At 42.7% G+C, this 19,288-nt stretch overlaps 2 protein-coding genes, 1 long non-coding RNA gene and 1 pseudogene across 3 annotated transcripts; 1 reads left to right on the top strand and 3 right to left on the bottom strand.

The window, feature by feature from the left end:
* Window positions 1-228: 228 nt before the first annotated feature.
* Window positions 229-2,236, top strand: LOC127085240 (uncharacterized). Its single transcript, XR_007789041.1, has 2 exons — window positions 229-688; window positions 1,606-2,236. It is a non-coding gene; the product is annotated as an uncharacterized LOC127085240 (long non-coding RNA).
* A 1,091-nt stretch (window positions 2,237-3,327) lies between these two features.
* Window positions 3,328-5,095, bottom strand: LOC127085239 (thioredoxin reductase NTRC-like; annotated as a pseudogene).
* Window positions 5,096-8,237: 3,142 nt separating this feature from the next.
* Window positions 8,238-11,350, bottom strand: LOC127081165 (uncharacterized). The gene is made up of 5 exons (XM_051021446.1): window positions 10,905-11,350; window positions 10,423-10,727; window positions 10,057-10,263; window positions 9,011-9,744; window positions 8,238-8,333 (listed from the first exon to the last, which is right to left on the bottom strand). Exons 1-5 carry the CDS (start codon window positions 11,348-11,350, stop codon window positions 8,238-8,240), a joined length of 1,788 nt encoding a protein of 595 aa, XP_050877403.1.
* A 4,502-nt stretch (window positions 11,351-15,852) lies between these two features.
* LOC127081166 (uncharacterized) lies at window positions 15,853-17,640 on the bottom strand. The gene has a single exon (XM_051021447.1). It carries the CDS (start codon window positions 17,638-17,640, stop codon window positions 15,853-15,855), a length of 1,788 nt encoding a protein of 595 aa, XP_050877404.1.
* Between the last annotated feature and the right edge of the window lie 1,648 nt (window positions 17,641-19,288).

Genomic DNA, 19,288 nt, shown 5'->3' on the forward strand with positions numbered 1-19,288 from the left:
CAAGAGAGCCCAATACAGTTTTTGTTCGGAAGCATAATCAAAAACAAAGGTGGGGTGTGAAACGAAAATAGAAGTGGGCTGCGTCTGAGCCCGTAACCAGTTCAAACTTTCAGGGGGGGGGTGCATACTGGAATTTTGAGGTGAATTAGAAAAAAAGTTAATGGGCTCGGATGAGCCCAAGATGCATTTCCTTCACTATTCAGGGGGGTGTATTAGTGAAACAATGGTGTAAAGGGGAAATTCCTATGGGCCTCACTAACTGAGCCCAAGACCTCATCTCTGTTGACTTGTCCAAGTCAACAGAGTTTGAAACTCCATTCATCGCACGCTTTCACACTGTCCACCTCACTATGCCTCCGTCGTGAAACACCGCGTCGGCGTCTGTCGCCGGTGCCTGTAGTGGCCTAACACTAAGATATTACCACCACCGGATGCACCATGATAAGCTAAACACGAATACGGGACTGGATTTGGGAGATGGTTCTCGGATTGGTCGAATCGAGCCTAAACAGTGGAAGAACCCTAGATCTCTAATCTTAAATTAAATGGAGTGCATCACGAATTAATCTCTAATACCAAAGGACTTTCACTCCCTAGCCTCAAAGCTACACTCCAATATGCTCAATGTAAGAAAACGTTACAGAAGGTAGATGGACTTACCGGAGAAGACGATCAGAAACTTCAACAGGTGAGTTCTTGATCTTGTATGCACGTTCCTTCTTCCTCTTATTCTGGATTGATAATGGTAAGAAATGTAGTGGTTAAGCTCAAGCTGAATTGAAGCTTAGAGATGAAGCTTCAATGGCTTTTCTGTGAGAGAGTGAGAGAGCTTTGGTGAGGGTGAGGAAAAAAGTTGCAGAGAGAGTGTGCACAAATTCACAAGGTTCCCAGGGTTCTCAAATTGTGAATGATGGATTTCTTAAATAGAGCTCAGGTTTGGAAAGTGTTAGCTTTGGATTCAGGTTTGGAGTTAGTTAGAGAAGGCATGGAATTAGTTAGCATTGGCTCACTGAGTCAACTGAAAACTCAGTTAGTTAATATTGACTCAGTTAGTTATATTAGGTTAGTTTGATTCAGTTAAAAAAAACGGTTAGGCAGTTGGATTGTGAAAAAGTGCTCTCTGTTACAATCAAGTTTGTTATATAGTGACCTGTTATTAGAAGTTGATGTTAACCTATTAATAAGGGAATTACTTAGGCTGCAATCTCTATTGGATTGTTATTTATTTAAGTGGATTGGAACTTATGTAACAGAGCAGTTATGTGAATTTAGTGAAAGACCCACACATGATATTCTGAACAGAACCCTGAATTGCATGTAGAATGGCTTTGAAATCTCTGTTGTGATTGGTATCCATGCTGACTGCTAATTGTTTGGAATGAACCATGTCATGCATGTATGTGATGAATTATACCGTTCTTTCTTTTTCCATGGATTTGTATTGCAGGTTAAATTAAGTGAATTTTTTAGCAAGTATTAGTCTAGCTTATGTGCTGGTGACGACTTAGCGGAACGTGTCGACGGAGTGTTATGCCATTCAAAACTATTTCTCATAAATTCTGGTTAGTAATAGGGGAATGTCTAACTTTTATAAGTTTTTTGCAGGGTCTATGTCGTGGAGCGTCGGTACCTGGAACTGCCTGATTATTGACGCGATTTTCATCCGTTCGTAGGTTGTGCTCCTGGTACGCACATGAGCAACACGGTGTTTGTATCCTAGCAACATTGGTTAGGAAGTTGGCGTCCGCCGTAATCCTGGAAGCATCACATACTTCACGCTTGTTATTCGCATATGTTTTCTTGGTAAGAGTTCAGATCTGAAGCAACTCAGGTGTATACTCTCTTCTTGCCAACCAAAACAACTCCATACTTGGAACAACTTCATGTTGCAATGCCGGGTGTGTTACTTGGGAGTTTGACGAGCTGCTTGGGTGCCTGCCGGATGTCGAATTGTCGCTGAATAATAGCTAGCAGCTGGTTTGATGCCGAACTGCAGTAAATTGGACAGAAGCTGGACTGGCCAAACTGGAGTAAGCTTTGATGTATGTGATTTTTTGGAAAATTGGTTGTTAGAAAAAATTCTAAACTTAGTCATCAAAATGAAGTGCTAGAACTGTTAGCACACTGTGTTAGCTAGTAGAGAACAAATGGAAACTATGAACATACTTGTAGTTAATTTGAAGGTTAACTATGGTTCAATTGAAATAGCTAAATGAGAACTGAATTGGTTGCTGCAGGTTATTGTGTTTTTGTTGGATGTTTGCTATGAGTTTTCACTTATTTTGTTACGGACTGTTAGGTAATGTCTGTTAGGGATTTTAATTATCGATGAAGTTAACTAATCCGCCGCTTGAAACTGGCAAGGCTTTCGTGTGTTTGAACGTTCTGACTGTTGATGTATCACTACATTGAAGAACTGTCATGACCGGCTAGCAGGATTGATGGTTGTTGATCATGTTGCCTTTTGAATTGCATACAGGAGCGTCACTATGCTTTGAAGCTCAAGCACATTGGAATTTACTCCATCAGTGGCATGCTTGAATTTTAAAACCTAAGATGATGCACAATTGGTTTGATGATGCAGGATGCAAGCTATTGAATATGAGGACACATTAGTAATATATGTTAGTTGTTTTTTGAAATCCTGTTAGAAGGAGGTTGTTAGCAGAAAAATCTAAATATTTAGAATGTGGAGTTTAATTATGCAGTTTATGGTGGATTTCACTTGAATAACTATGTCATAATTAGCCGTGTTACATGATAATTAATGGATTGTTTCATCCATGGTACTTTGTGCTGTCAAGCTGTCAGTTAGCTATATGGTGGAATGGATGTGTCGCGAGTGCCGGAATTTGGCCAGTATGCTAAGAAAATCTGCACATGTAGCTTGCACACTTATGCTAAGACACAGTTGGACTGACTAACTGTTAATTGGCCAATTATGCTTGTTGCCAAAATTTATGCTGCTAGTTGAGGTTGAGATAACTTTGAATGTGCCTGTGTGCGTTTCGAATGAGGTGTACTAGGCTCCTTGTTTGGTTGAATGTGAACGTATGGATTTGGTTTGTAGATTAGGATGTGGAATGAATGGGTTTGAATATTTGATCCTGATTTGGTATGCTATTGGACTTCTGCAGGTTGAATTTTTGGTGTTGGCGCTGCGACCGATGTCGGGATTTGCCCAAAATCGGCTGGCACATGAACCAAGTTACGGTTGCGGAAGCAAATCTCTGCAATACCAATCTAACTTCCGTAATAAGATGTCCTCACCTATCCAGAGTTGTCCTGAACTACTGTGGCATCGAGAAATTAAGTCTAGGAGATGGTTCACAGGGAAGTTGACATACCGTGGTAATGGCCATGACATTAAGCGACTCTCAACATTGAAGTAATATGTTGGGGTTCACAGTTTATCCTATTCTACAGTATTGCTTCTCCACCATCAAAAGAGAATGCCGTTTTCCATTATATGCTCCAAATACATGGCTTAAACTCCATCATTCCAAATGTAATATTCCATTATTTTAGAATATACTACATGAGTCCCAGCGGTCGAAACTTAGGATTAATAGTACCTTTTGGTTGGTGCTTTGTTCTCTTTCTATTGCAACTATGGAACATGGTATCTTGGCTCGCAGCTCGACTTAGTTTTGATGTCAGCATTTTCAGCTTGCATTCGGTTTAGGATGTCCGTAACACGCACAACTGCACTTCCTTTCTTTTCCTTGTTTTCTTTTGAGAATCCGTTTTAGTGGAAGGTAATGCAACAGTGTCTGAAATCTTAACATCCCCATTAACTGTGTCCTGACCATTGTGTTCATTTCCTTGAGGCGGGTTAATAACATTGCTAATACAAGCGCCGCCAACTGTAAGAAGTGTCTCATCCTTGGACTGTTCCTTCCTTTTTCTCTTTGGTTTTGGATGATGGAACTCTATAAGAAGACCACTGTTGACGAGATATCTCTCAACAGATAAAGTTGCAATGCATCCAGATCCAACAGCAGTTATGGCTTGCCTCCATTCGTGGTCCTGCACATCTCCAACAACAAATAAACCTTCAACTGAAGTTTTTGCAGTGCCCTCCTTAACAAGCAAGTAGCCAGACTGGTCAAGTTTAACTTGGCCTTTAAAAGTTGGGTATTTGGTGAATGGCCCATGCCTTAGAATAACCCTTTGGCCTAAAACACAGACTCCTCCCCGGTATCCAGCTTTCTTACTAAAATGCCAGACATTTGTCCTTTTGTATTGCTTACAATATCCACAGCCTCTGTATTGAAGTGCACGGTGACATTTGGATTGTCATACACTCTATCTTGCATGGCTTTAGAAGCCCTTAGTTGGTCCCGGCGTACAAGTAAGTGAACATGATGAGTATATTTTGTCAAGTATAACGCTTCCTCTGTAGCTGTATCCCCCCCTCCAACGACAGCAAGAATTTGACTCTTAAAAAGAGGTGATGCTCCATCACAAATTGCGCAAGCACTAATTCCTCGACTCCAAAATTCATCTTCTCTGGGTAGCCTAAGTCATTTTGCAGTTGCTCCAGTAGCAAATATTACAGTATGGCTCTTTACCTTACGTTCACTGCTTTGGATAGTAAAAGGACTACTATTCACATCAATAGCTTCAACGTCTTCATGATGCAACTCTGCTCCCCAACGTTTAGCCTGTCATCACATCTTGTCCATTAGATCAGGTCCAGTAGTTCCATCTGGAAAGTTCTCTGCTTCAGTTGTAGTCATCAATTGACCCCCAGGAACACCACCCATATGGTAACCCTCAAACACTACAGGTTTCAAATTGGCTCGTGCAGCATATATTGCTGCGGTGTATCCTGCAAGGCCTGAACCTATAATTACCACATTCTCAACTCCTTTTTCTTGGTGAGGCCACAGAGGAGGAGGAGGTAGAAGAAGTCTCAGAAGAGGCTTGGAGTGTGAGAGAAGAAAGATGAGTTCGGAGGGAGCGGCGTGAATTGATGAAGATGAAACGGTGAGGCAGAGGACTTGTTTCATTGTTTGTCATGCTTTTGATAAAGCATATTTCTTCCTGAGCATTAGGTAAGCAAGGAGCAATGTAACACTTCTACTTTCTCCTAATGTTTTATGACCTTTTCACACGCTTCATCAAATGCGGTGGTGGTGTTAAAATCTCCACTGTATAACTCCTCAGTATTGTAGAGTGTATGCAGATATTGCAGCTAGTGCCCCACCGACGAACAAGACAGCTTGTGACAGTAGACGGTCTTTCGGTACTTGCAGCATTGGATATTAATGCAATTCTGCTCAATATTGGGTCTTCGGTTCATATGCATCAACAACACTGTTGTTATCACTACCCTCAAAAAACCTGTATTGAAATCGTTCTCCTGGCATGGCTTGACGACAACATTTTATTACACTGCTCCAACTCTATACTAGCTTCAGCATCAACCTCGGAAAATCAATGGGCAGTGGCAATTCTGCTGCTTCTGAAAGGCCGGGGGATTGTGATTATGTGGATAGCTGCAGGCATCGTGTTGATTTGAAATTACGTTGTTGTTCCAACCTTTTTGTGGGATAATCTGGTTATATTTTTGCTGCAAGTTTATGACAAGGCCCATGTATGCTCTCCATTATAGCTTTCCCTGTTTCCCTTGAGTTAAGCGATGAAGGATGGATCACACTGTGTTATGTTGTGTTGTGTTAGAGCCACTAGTATTTGGTTTGGGGCAAATCAAAACCAAGATTTGACAAGCCAAAATATAAGGTTGAATCATGAAAACACTTACTTGGAAATGAAGCAAACAAGGGAGCACACAACCAAACATGGAAATTGGATAAAGAATCAAGGCCAAAGGCTAGATTAGGTTTTGGATGACAAAAAAAAAATTAAAAAAATGGGGAAGTTGACTTTGGTCAAGGTTGACTAAAAGTCAATTGTTGACCAAATTCAATAAAAGGTCAAAAATTCCAATTTCTTTGTATTTTCTTTGTAAACGGACAATGTATTGGTGATCATGATGGAATTTTGGGTTTATGGATTTTGGGTTGACTTTGGTCAAAGTTGACCAAAACGTCAAATGTTGACCAAAGTCAACAATTGGTTAAAAATGTCACTTCTTGTATTTTCTTATATTGAATCACATGTAATGGTTTAAAATGATGTGGAATAGATTGAAATGGATCAACAAATGGGTTGAAATTGGTTTCCAAATTGTTTTATTTTATGACTTGGACTTTTGAAAAATAACTTGACTGATAATGTACATGAACAAAGCCATCAAGTGAGACCATAAGATTAGGGTTTTGACATAGTGTCCATGTACCAATGGCATGACCACAAATGGCTTGAAGCACAAGGAATTTGGATATTCAAATGATCAGGACCAGAGGCATATCCACAACCATATGGGTAGAATCGAGGACTTGGGACCAAAACAAATGCCCCAAGAAGGGTTAGGCCAAGCAAAACTGACAAAGGGTAAAGATTGAAGGGTCGTGAATGTACCATGAAACCACCAAGTTCATCTGATTCCCATCTTCTGATTAGGGTTTTGGAGACCCAGATAAGGCATAGGTGAATCCCCATGAAGTCATGCCTTGAAGAATTAGGGCTTTAAAGGCCCTAGACTGTCTGACCACACCTTTGTTGAAGTCAACCTTCACCACCTTCATTAAGGTTTCACATCCCCTATGCTGATGATGTGATTAGGCCATGCCTTTGGACTTTGATGTCTATGTAAACCCTAGCTTTATGGGCCCAAGTTTCTTCTGAATCCATGAGGAATGATGCATGTGGATGAGTTATGAATGTATGCAAGTCATCTCCTGATCAAGTGGTTGGATGCATAGGTGAGAAAGGCGAGGGAAAATTTAGGGGTACAACAGCTGCCCCTATTTAATCATCTTGGACTTGAATACAGGAATTGCGGAAGCTTTTTAGGTCATCAAGGTAGAAGAGTATTAAATACCTACGTGCCAGAAATTTGTCGGACCAGGTAATTGGCTTTATTACCAGTGTGGAGAAGATGTTTTATGCAGTGCATGATGTATGCATATTTTTTATGATGCATGTTTTTTCCTTGTTTGTCATATGTAGGGATGAGTCTTTATTGTGGTGTGAACTCCGACTCATCATCGAGGATTAGAACATGATTGCCGAGAAGTTTTAATTGGTGCCAATGCTGCCATCACGGAATCCCCTGCCTGTTAAGGAATACTAAAAGGCTGGAATCCCCTAAAGTGTCCCAGCTATTCAAGTAGCGCCACTGTTGAGTCACCGATCACCTATCAGGTTTATCGGGTTTCAACGGTAATGCAAAGTGTTTCTCTTTAATGTAGCTTTTTATTGTTCCCCGAAATTTTAAAGCATTATGTGAGTAAGACAAGCCAGTTATTTTGCATGCAAAACATAGAACAAACATGTTTGATGGAATAAACTGAATTTTATTGATATAAAATCTGTACATATGTTGAGTACAAGGATGCAGACGCCCTTAATGAGGACGTTGCAAAAATTGAAAAAAATAATTGAAATGGCAATGGGAAATATTTTGTATGATTTTCTCCATTGATTACAACATTGGCTTTAGTCTACCATATAATCTGAATCCCAAGACCTTGCTTCGACTGACGGTGATTGGATCGGTCCTTGACCCTCTGATCTCTAGCTTGTAGCATGTAGACTCAAGGATCATAGTCAATGCCTTTATCCCTAACTTTTTCCTGGATCTTTCAATTCTTTTTGTCCACCGGGATGCTCCTTTTTTCCTAAGCCGCCCTTTCGGGTTTTCGGCTTAGCGAGCTTCATATATATTCCCTAACTTTTGCATGGACGAATCATATTTTGGTCCATCGGGATAGCCATTTTTTCCTAGATTCACCTTGCGGAGGTTAATCTAGCGGGCTTTCATCATTTATTTTTAGGCATAATATTTTTTGACTATGTCTGCATTCACAGGCGAAGGCAAATCTTCCCCATCCATTGTTGTGAGGATTAGAGACCCTCCGGAGAAGGCCTTTTTGACTATGAAAGGTCCCTCATAGTTGGGAGTCCATTTGCCTAGCGGGTCTGAGTGAATAGCAGAATACCTCTTGAGCACGAGGTCTCCAACGTGGTATGCACGAGGAAGAACCTTCTTATCAAAAGCTTGCTTGAGACGTCTTTGGTATAACTGACCATGACAATCGGCCGTTAAACGCTTCTCTTCAATTAGATTCAGCTGGTCATACCGAGATTGAACCCATTCAGCTTCATCAAGATCTGCTTCCATGATAACCCTGAGTGAAGGAATCTCGACTTCGGTCGGTAGGACGACCTCCATTCCATAAACCCGAGAGTACAGAGTTTCCCTAGTGGATGTGCAGACTAAGGTTCTATAACCATGTAAAGCGAAAGGTAACATCTCATGCCAGTCTTTGTACGTCTTGACCATCTTCTGGACGATTCTCTTGATATTCTTGTTAGCTGCTTCTACGGCGCCATTCATCTTGGGCCGATATGGTGAAGAGTTGTGGTGCTCGATCTTAAATTCTTTGCACAACTCCCTCATCATAGTGTTGTTGAGGTTACTGGCGTTGTCAATGATGATCTTGCTAGGTATTCCATAGCGGCAAATTATCTCTTTCTTGATAAACCAGGTAACCACTTGTCGAGTGACATTAGCATATGAAGCAGCCTCGACCCGTTTCGTGAAGTAATCAATAACGACTAGGATGAATCGATGTCCATTAGAAGCTTTGGGCTCTATCATCCCGATCATATCGATGCCCCGCATAGAAAAGGGCCATGGAGAAGTTAGAACATTGAACGGAGTTGGTGGCACAAAGATCTTATCACCATATATCTGGCACTTATGGCATCTTTTCACAAAGTTGTAGCAATCAACCTCCATTGTCGTCCAATAATAACCAGCCCGGAGAATCTTCTTGGCCATAGCAGGACCCTTCGCATGTACACCCTCGCAGCCCTCGTGTATGGACCTTACGATTATACTAGCTTCGTGTCTATCCACGCATCTGAGCAGTACGGAATCATAATTCCTCTTGTATAGTACATCACCGTTTAGGAAGAACTTGGAAGAGAGTCTTCTTAGAGCTTTCTTATCGGTAATGGATATACCCTCGGGATATTGCTGTTTCTCCAGAAACGTCTTTATGTCGTAGAACCAAGGCTTATCGTCAGGATCGACCTCAATTGCTAGACAATGTGCTGGTTTATCTAAGTGGTCAATTTGGATGGATGGTGCTTCATTCTTCCATTTGACTTTGAACATAGATGCTAGCGTGGCTAGAGCGTCTGCTAACTGATTTTCTTCCCTAGAAATATGATGAAAGGAGATTTCGTCAAAATAGGATATCAGTTTTTTGATGTGCTCTTTGTAGGGTATCAACTTGCTATCCCGAGTCTCCGAATCACCTTTCACCTGACTGATTACCAGAGCTGAATCACCGAATACCTCAAGGACTTTGATTCTCAAGTCGATTGTCGCCTCTAAAATATATATACATGCTTCATATTCTGCCATGTTGTTGGTGCAGTCAAAACACAATCTAGCGGTAAATGGAATGCGGAAACCGGTTGGAGAAGTGATAACAACACCTATACCATGACCTCTGGCATTGGAAGCACCGTCGAACACAAGCGTCCATCGCGATCCTGGTTCAGGGCCTTCCTCAGGGCTTACCTCGAAGCCTGGCATAGTAAAATCTCTGATAAACATGATGTCCTCATCTGGGAAGTCAAACCTCAACAGTTGATAACCTTCGACAGGCAGGTGAGCGAGATAGTCAGACAGAACACTCCCTTTTATTGCTTTCTGGGTCACGTACTGTATATCATACTCGGTTAGTATCATTTGCCACTGGGCAATTCTACCAGTAACAGAAGGCTTTTCAAATATATACTTTATCGGATCCATCTTGGATATCAATAAAGTAGTGTGGCAAATCATATATTGTCTCAGGCGTCGAGCAACCCAAGTCAAAGCACAACAAGTCTTCTCTAAAAGTGAGTATCGGGTCTCACATTCAGTGAATTTCTTGCTGAGATAGTAGATAACATATTCTTTCTTACCTGTGTCGTCGTGTTGACCCAAAACACAACCCATGGACTCATCCAACACTGTGAGATACATAATGAGCGGCCTACCCGGAACCGGTGGTACTAAGATTGGTGGCTCTTGCAAGTATTTTTTTATTTTATTGAATGCCCCTTGGCAATCGTTGTTCCACATAATCGGTTGGTTCTTTCTCAATAATTTGAAAATCGGTTCACAGTTAGCTGTCAAGTGAGATATGAATCTGGAGATGTAATTAAGCCGCCCAAGGAAGCCTCAAACTTCTTTTTCTGTTCGAGGAGCTGGCATATCTTGAATGGCTCTAACTTTGTAGGGATCCACCTTGATACCCTTCTAACTGACTATGAAACCCAAAAGTTTACCTGATCGGACCCCAAAAGTACATTTTTTCGGATTCAGACGCAGTTTAAACTTTCGGAGTCTCACAAATAACTTTTTCAGATTTACCAAGTGATCTTCCTCAGTTCTGGATTTGGTAATCATGTCGTCCACATAAACCTCGATCTTTTCATGAATCATGTCGTGAAAGAGTGTTACCATGGCGCGTTGATATGTTGCCCCTGCACTCTTCAAGCCGAACGACATGACTTTGTAGCAGTAAGTTCCCCAAGGTGTGATAAAGGTTGTCTTCTCCATATCGTCTGGTGACATTTTTATCTGATTGTACCTGGAGAACCCACCCATGAAAGAAAAGACGGAGAACTGAGTTGTGTTGTTGACCAAAACGTCAATATGAGGCAAAGGGAAGTCATCCTTTGGGCTGACTCTATTGAGGTCTCAATAGTCTACACACATTCTGACTTTACCATCTTTCTTAGGAACTGGAACGATATTAGCAACCCACTGCGGATACTCAGAAATGGCTAAGAAGCCATCATCTAGCTGCTTTTTAACCTCTTCCTTGATCTTGAGCGCCATATCGGGTTTGGTCCTTCTGAGCTTCAGCTTGACTGGAGGACATTCAGGCTTGAGCGGTAGGTGATGTTCAACAATGTTGGTGTCTAACCCTGGCATATGTTGATATGACCAAACAAAGACATCGACATATTCACGTAACAGATCTACCAACTCGGAGTGTACATGCTTGGCGAGAGATGCCCCAACTTTTACCTCTTTTTTGTCAGTTTCAGAACCCAAGTTAATGACATCCACTGGTTCTTTGTATGGCTGAATCTCTTTCTCTTCGTGCTCAAGAAGTCGTGCTAGTTCAGCTGGTAATTCACAATCTTCCTCACTGCCGTCTTCAGCTTGGTTGATTGGAAATCTAGATTCATAGCTGATTTTAGCCATGTCGTAATCAATGGTTTTATTTTCTCTCCATATGATGAGCTCATTTTAGTATGCTTTTTTTTGGAGAAAAAGTGGAAAAAGGAAAAAGATATCTTTTGCCATTTCGTTGTTTTTTAGTGAAGACAGAAAATAACAGAAAGAAAAGGAACGCGAGTTTTGCATGCAAAAAAGTACTTTTATTTATTCACATAATACTTTTAAACATAGGGGACCTTACAAGCTATCCTCTCGTCTCGGGCAGGGACGAGGGACGGAGAAAAGAAAATGCATTATGTTTTTTCCGAGTACACCATAAGGATCACGGTGGTCGTCCAATTGGGAAGCTTGAATCCTGGTGGACATCTGCTAGCGAGGCCGGGTGCCCCTGGCTTGTTACCACTGGACTCTCTAATGACCGCCACAGTATGCTCTCTTTGATAGCCGGCGCTGCTGAACTTGATCGAGCTGAATTTCTTTTTCTTCGGACTCACCTTGCGTGTTGCCAGGTGATAACCGATACCAAACATGTCACGTTTTTCTGCCACATTGAAGACCTTACCCCAATCGGGAAGCGGGCCTTTCTCCATGTTTGCTTGGCACTCTTTGTTGAGGATAGGATGGTAGCGGATGATAGATTGTTGTTGGCTGATATGGAACTGGCATCTTCAAATTCTAGATAGTGGAGCGGAACCTCGACAATTCCCTCATCTATTTCAACATATCTGAAGGAGGAGAGTTCACTGACCAACAAATCTTCCTCCCCACACACAATTACCAGTTTGTCATCTATCAGGTACTTCAACTTCTGGTGCAAAGTAGAAGTGACTGCCCCAGCGGCATGAATCCATGGTCTACCCAAGAGACAACTGTAGGTTGGGTTGATGTCCATGACTTAGAAAGTGATATCGAACTGGTGTGGTCCAACACAGATAGGCAAATCGACCTCCCCAATTACCTACCTTCGGGAACCGTCAAAAGCTCTAACAATCAATGCACTGGTTCTCATTTCAGGCCCCTTGGACTGTAACTGGCTTAATGTAGATTTTGGCAGTATATTAAAAGAGGATCCAGTATCAACAAGGACTCGGGATAAGAGAGAGTCAGTACATGTGACTGAAATATGTAGTGCTTTGTTGTGGGCCTTTCTCTCAGGAGGTAACTCTACTTCATTAAATCCCAGATACCTACTGGTGGTGATGTTGGCAACCACGTCGTCAAATTGATCGGCCGTGATATCTTGCATCACGTGAGCGGTATTTAGAATTTTCAGCAATGCTTTGCGGTGAGCTTCAGAACTCAACAGCAAAGACAAAATTGATATTTTGGAAGGCGTTTGGTTCAACTGTTCAACAATATTGAAGTCACTCTTTTTGATCAGTTTGAGGAATTCCTGACTTTCCTCAAAGGTGATACTCTTCATGTGATCATTAGACTGTTCTTTCTCAACCATCGGCTCTTTACCCTTGGATGCTTCAACCTCGACAGCTTTATCATTGTCAATAACTTTCGTCAACACTGGAGCAGTCGTCCTGGTCGGGGTGGCGAGTACAGTTGCCCCTGCCTGCGGAGTCGGTGTAGGAGTTGCCTGCTCTTTAGGCGAGACAACTTTGGGTGTTGGAGACACCCTAGGAGTGTATTTAGGAGCGAATACACAGACACTTCGAGTAATGCCTCCCGCTCCAGCAATGTTGACTATTTATGTATCAGGAATGTGGATTTCTTTCCCTCCCAAATACGCTGTGGTCTCATAATTCCAAGGCACTGCCTTGGTATTTTGATACGGAAACGGAGTTGGAACAAGGAAATGAATCGGCTGAATCCTCTTGGGAGGAGCCTCAACCTTCTTCTTCCTATATACAATTGTTATCAGTTCAATCCCTGCCACTTCTTCTGTTGCTTTGGACTTGGAGAATTGTATTAACCCTTGATTCATCAATTCTTGCACACATTCTCTCAATTGCTTGCAACCATCCGGATCAGACTCACACACTGAGCAATCATTATGAACTCCTTCTAGAAACCCAAACTCTTCAAGTTTTTTCAACATAACGGATAACAGAGTTTTCACCTCATCAACCCGCTTCACAGGTTCTGTAGATTCTTCTTCAATGACAACACTGACCGTAGGACCATCATGATTAGGTAGAGGGTTTGTCTTTACATTTGGCTTTTCCTTCGAGAAGGTCAAGATCTTCCTATCAATCAAGTCTTGTATTTTGTTCTTTAACGGCCAGCAGTCTTCGGTGGAATGTCCCACGTGGCCGGCGTGTTAGGCGCATGAGGCATTGGGGTTATGTTTATAATGGTAAGGCGACATGGCCTGAGGGATTTCTTTTGGCACGATAGCCCCCACATGGACCAAATATGGTACCAAGTCAGTATATGGTACTGGGATCTTGTCATACTGAGCGTGTCTGCCATGATTTCCTTTGTTATTCTGCCCCTGACTCTGCCCTCTATTGTCACGGTTGTATTGTCGATTTTGATCTTTCTGAGTAGGAGCTGATTGTTGATTGCTTCTCCGTGGTTGATACTGGAAAGGCGGTTGTTGGTATTGAGCTGCGGCGACATACAGATATGGATAGTACGACATTGGGGCCATCAGCACCTGATATCGGGGGCGAGCCTTTGCCATGACAGCGTTTGCCTCCCCCTCCTTTTTAGCGAAGCCCTTATGCAGCCTCTTGTTGATTGTCTGCTGTGTGGTCGTGTCTATTATTTTCTAAGATTTCAGCTGACTCTCAACACGTTCCCCAATAGTAACCATGTCAGCGAAATTTGTTGATGAACTTCCAATCATATTTTCAAAATACAGCCCTTGCAGCGTACCCATGAAGATATCGACCAACTCATTGTCAGATAATGTTGGCCGAACCCTAGACGCCATTTCACGCCAACGCTGGGCATACTCCTTGAAGGTTTCATTAGATCTTTGCGACTGGTTCTGTAATTGAAGCCTTGTTGGAGCCATGTCAAGGTTGTACTTGTACTATTCCAAGAATGCCTCAGAGAGATCCCTCTATGACCGGATCTTCGAGCGCTCCAAACTCATGTACCAGTCCAAGGAAGCCCCAGTCAAGCTATCTTGGAAGAAATGAATCAAGAGGTTGTCGTTATCAATGTGCGAATCCATCTTCCTGCAGTACATAGTGAGGTGACTACGGGGACAGCTAAGGCCTTTGTATTTGGATAGGTCAGGCACCTTGAATTTTTGGGGTAACACCACGTTCAGGACCTGGCAGAGGTCTCGAGGATCTATGCCAAAAGAAGAGAAGCCCTCAATGGCCCTTATTCTTTCGTCCAAGAGCTGGTAATCTGCAGGTCTAGTTGGATCAACAGCGGGAGGAGCGACCTGACTGGCCGGTCGGGAGGCTTCGGGAGCGATTGGTGCGGGCATGTTCGGGTTGAACCACATTGGCGGGTAGGAGAAACCTGGTGGCACGGTCTGAGCGGCAGTAGCAGGTTGAAAGTATTACATTCCAAGTTGAGCATTGGGGGCCTGAGGTGCCCCTGTCTGCATGTACTGGGATGCAGGGTTCATCATCATGGGCATAGAGTTTGCCCTTGGGTAGCCAAAAGGGACGGTCGGGACCTGACTGGTGCTCGCAGCTTGAGCAGTCTGACTGGGAAGTTGAAAGTGGAGGCGCGGGCCTCGGTAGTCTTCTTCATCGTTAGGGAGGTCGTCAGGGACCTGACCCTGGTTGTCATCCAAATCAGCAACAATGACCGGGGTAGTTTGGAGAGTGGGAAGAACCCAAGGGAAACCAGCATTTCCAGTAGCAGCAGTAAAAGTTGGGTGAGGGAAGAACGCTCCCCCACTGGCGAGGCTAGCAGCAAGATGTGAGGGAATTCCCCACGGGTAGGCAGCAACAAGCCTAGCAGGATCCATGGGGACCACCTGACAATTAGGCACCACGGTTTCCACCGAAGGGTCGACGGTAGTGCCAGCACTGGTATCGGGAACGGTCACCCCAGTAGCACGGGTGACGTTGGCAGTAGCAGAGGCAGGGCTCCTCTAAGACTGGAGGATCTCGAGGATGGTCTCCATGTTTCCCCTGAACAAGTTCATTTCTCCTTGCACCTGGGCAAGGGATTCACGGACAGCAGCGTTGTCGGCTTCATATTCTGCCATGATTCTGAATTTGCTGGAACATGTGTAGTACGGATGACGAGTCGTCGTTGTTGCTGCAGCAAAACGGCGAGTGTAAGCATTTTGTTTTCTTACAGCTTTTGGCAAGTAAATGCGTGGATGCATGTATGTATGCAAAAAGATTTGATATGTGCATTCAAAATTATCATTACTATTATTTTTGTAAAGGAAACAATTCCAAGGAATCTGCGAGTTTATTTAACACAAGCAATTATGAAGCAAATAAAGAGAGACAATTTATGAAGCCAATAATCGAGAAACTCTTTTATTCCATGTCAATAAAACATAATACAAATACATCAAGGAAATGCCCATCGGCTACAAGAAGATCACATTAGTCCTATCAGACCTCAATCTAGTGAATTACAAGCGACTAGAAGCAATTGGATAACAACTTTTCGTAGTAAGCTTGAGATTTTGGGGATAGGCAAACACCCCATTTTCCCAACATTGCACTCCCTTCAAGTGGGGGATTGTGATCTAGCTTGCTTGTCATGTTGTTCACAACTATCTTCCCTCGGTTGGAGGGGTCTTCAGGATGCTTGTTCAACTGCATGTTGCTGTCTTTCAAGTTCCCATGTGATCGTTCCTTCAGCTCTTGGATCTCTTCTAGTCTCTGATTCAGCTCGTACTGTTTTTGGAGAAGGGTGACTTCTAGATGTTTGTTGCGGTTTCTCTCATCCTTCAACTCTTTCTTACAAGCTTCTAGCAGGCTTTGAAGTTTCTTCATTTGCTCCATGTGTTCTAGTTCTGCTTTACCAGCTCGGTATTGGGCTTCAGCTAACTGCTTCTTTTTGGTCGTTAGACTGGCGTAAGTCCCTTTGAGTCTTTTGAAAACCTTTGTCTGTACCTCATCATCGGCTTGACGAACTCGGTCTCTCTTCTGATTCAAATTGAATTTCAAGGTTTCTTTCTCTAGTGAGATCTTAGCAAGCTTAGATTTGAGATCGACATTCTCTTTCTCTAGAGTCTTGATAACCTTCTTCAATTCATCCACCTCAGAATTTGGCTGGTTCTCTGGCTCAGGAGATTGGAGGTTCATGGATGGTTCGGGCGGGAACTGCAACAAGACCTCACTAACTCTGCTCTTGATCCAACTGGTGTAAGCTTTCTTGGCGATACAGTTCTTCTTACCCATCTCCGCTCTTACTTGAGGACAAATCGACCCCCAAGCCTTGACAATCTTCTTGATCAACTCTGTCTCTTCGACTGTTTCGTATAAAACAAAACCCTCTACACTTTCGAGATCAGGTTTGTCCGTCATAGGATATCCAAGTTGTCGCAATGCTAACCTCGGGTTGTAGTTGATTCCTTCTTTTGTACCAAGAAAAGGTACATTAGGAAAATCCCCACAATTAAGGATGACCTTGACACCATCATACACTCGAGAATACCAAGGAGTGTCTTCGGCTTTTAAGGACATGATCCTCTGGGACCATTTTAAGTTATCTTTGTTCTCAACGAAGGGACCTTCACTGGGTAGATGCGAAATAAACCATTTATACAGTAAAGGGGTGCAACAGGCGATAGTCCCTTTCTTCTTCTGGGTTCTTACGTGGATGAAATAGTAAGTATCATCAAGAAGAGTGGGAATCGGGTTCTGAGTCAAGAAGATGTGAATGGCAGCCAAGACTGCGAACACCTCCATATTCGGAAACAAGACAATCCCAAAGATGAGTAAAGCTAGATGGGCATTGAAGGTTGTCCAACTTCCAGCTTCAGCGAAGGTGATAGCTTTGTCTACGAGAAACTTAGAGGTGAAGCCATGGATTCCACCCTTTGGTTTCAAGTTCAATTCTATTTCCTTCTTTCCCATATGCAGAGCTTCAACAAGTTCTTGATATTCAGGAAGCTCCTTAGTACAGATGTAGGGCACTTGGTTCTTAATCCTAATACCCAGAATATGAGAGTACTCTTCCAATGTCGGCGCTAGCTGGTAATCTTGGAAAGTAAAGCACCTTAGTGGTGGATCGTAGAACTGCACCAAGGTGTGCATAGCGGTGATGTTGACCTCAGTGTTCAGAATACCCAGTTGGTTACCATACGCTTCCTTGAAGGCGTCTTTGTGAGTCAGGTCTAAACGTTCCCCAAGTCCTCTCAGTACAGCCAATGGAGGTTCCACAAACTTGTAATTGTGGATGCTCTTTGTCTCGGGATTCATGCTTCGCTTCAGTTGCTTGGTAAATAGACTGGACTCTTGGATTCCTGGAAAAGACATGCATAGGCAAAAAAAATGGTCATGATGAATGATAATGTAATGATGATATGATAATAAGTCACATGGGCTCGGAACTCTGGCAAGTTCTGGACAATCTGTAAGTGCCACATGTTGTAGGTTCAAAAGTTCGACGTAGCATGAGTATCAAGGTAGGTAGAGTCTATGGTTTCCTGCAATGAAAACCCATATCCCCCTTACAGGTGTGGACTATGCTCCAAGGTGTTCCCTAGAAGGTCTCCCAGAGTCATCGACTCGAAATGAAAATACCCTATCGTAGTGAATACTCATTGGACAAAAGTACTTCCAAGTGAATCTAGTCTGGGTGTGGTTCTCGTGACCCCCAACGCGCGAAATACAGATGTACACAACTATCCAGGAGTCTAATATATGTGTATACTAAGCTCAGGTATAGAGCTTTCCTCTCATGTAGTCTAACCCATCCCAACAACAATATGACAAATATATCCATAATATAAAGCGAATAAGGAACGCAATAAATAAAAACGAGTATAACTATGAGTTAAGCACCTAAACTAGCGATGGAACAACCTAAACTAGGCTCGACACCTTTTAGCAACTAGGAAATACTCCCAGTAATGAAGTATCCCCAGCAGAGTCGCCAACTGAAGCTAGCGGAAATATACCCGAACGTATCGCACGCTCGAACATACAACAAAGTCGCCATCGAACTTTACTTATCCCCAAAAAAGGAAGGGAACACATTGATAAAACCTGGGGGAAGAGATATACTGGGTAAGGAAGTCGGTTATGCAAGAGGAAGGTATTAGCACCCCAAACATCCATGGTACTCCATGGGAACCATTTTGATTGTTCTCGCTCGAATAGGTGTTAGATCTAAGATTACTCGCAAAAAGAATGGGGAAAGGAAAGGAAATAGATAGAGCGCTCGGTGAGGATTAGGGCCCTCATGCCTATGTATCCTCATAGTGCAATAAGGAATTCAGAGCTTCATAGTTCAAGGAATTAGAGGAAGGAGGTGGAAAGAAGAGTGATCAAAGGTATGGTCTGAACCACAAATTTGTATGTTGTTTGAACTCCAACAAAGGGTGAAAATGTGAACCCAAGAGTAAAACTGGTGTGAACCAACACGTGAGGGGTCTAAGACATGGTATCACTGTATTGGAATAACCGAAAAGAAAGGGTTGCCTACACACGGCTGCAAGGTAAGTAAGGAGATGTTTGTCTAAGCTACAAGGCCTGACAAGGCAAACAAATCGGCTCTTGGTTCACAAAAAGGGGTATAAGATGAAGCACAAAGGTAATGTGCATTTGGCTTAAGTAACAGGTATATCACATGAAATGAGTGAAGGTAGAGTATGAAGGTATCATGGAAATGAATGGAGTGAAGTGACCAAAGTCACAGAATTTGAATATTTGGTGACAAGTGACTGAAAAGGTTTAGTTTGAAATCGAAAGTCAAGGTATATTGGAATCCATAAGAAGAATGGAATTTGTACCATAGAGGGAAAGGTGGCATGAACCACAAGTGAGGGGTCTAAGACATGGTATCACTATATGGTTGGCCGAAAAAGAAGGAATTAAATGTCTGACAATAAGCCCAAACAACTCT

The sequence above is a fragment of the Lathyrus oleraceus genome, chromosome 5 (genome assembly GCF_024323335.1).
Source record: "Lathyrus oleraceus cultivar Zhongwan6 chromosome 5, CAAS_Psat_ZW6_1.0, whole genome shotgun sequence".
Taxonomy (NCBI): Eukaryota; Viridiplantae; Streptophyta; class Magnoliopsida; order Fabales; family Fabaceae; genus Lathyrus; species Lathyrus oleraceus.

Excerpts from the sequence above, each read along its gene's own strand:
- LOC127081165 (XM_051021446.1), bottom strand. The coding sequence starts at position 11,350 with ATGGCTAAAATCAGCTATGAATCTAGATTTCCAATCAACCAAGCTGAA. Across the intron at positions 9,745-10,056 it reads GGGTCAACACGACGACACAG|GTTATCAACTGTTGAGGTTT; the intron begins GTAAGAAAGAAT and ends TGCCTGTCGAAG. Across the intron at positions 8,334-9,010 it reads ACAAGAGGAATTATGATTCC|GGAAACTCTGTACTCTCGGG; the intron begins GTACTGCTCAGA and ends CACATCCACTAG.
- LOC127081166 (XM_051021447.1), bottom strand. The coding sequence starts at position 17,640 with ATGAATCCCGAGACAAAGAGCATCCACAATTACAAGTTTGTGGAACCT.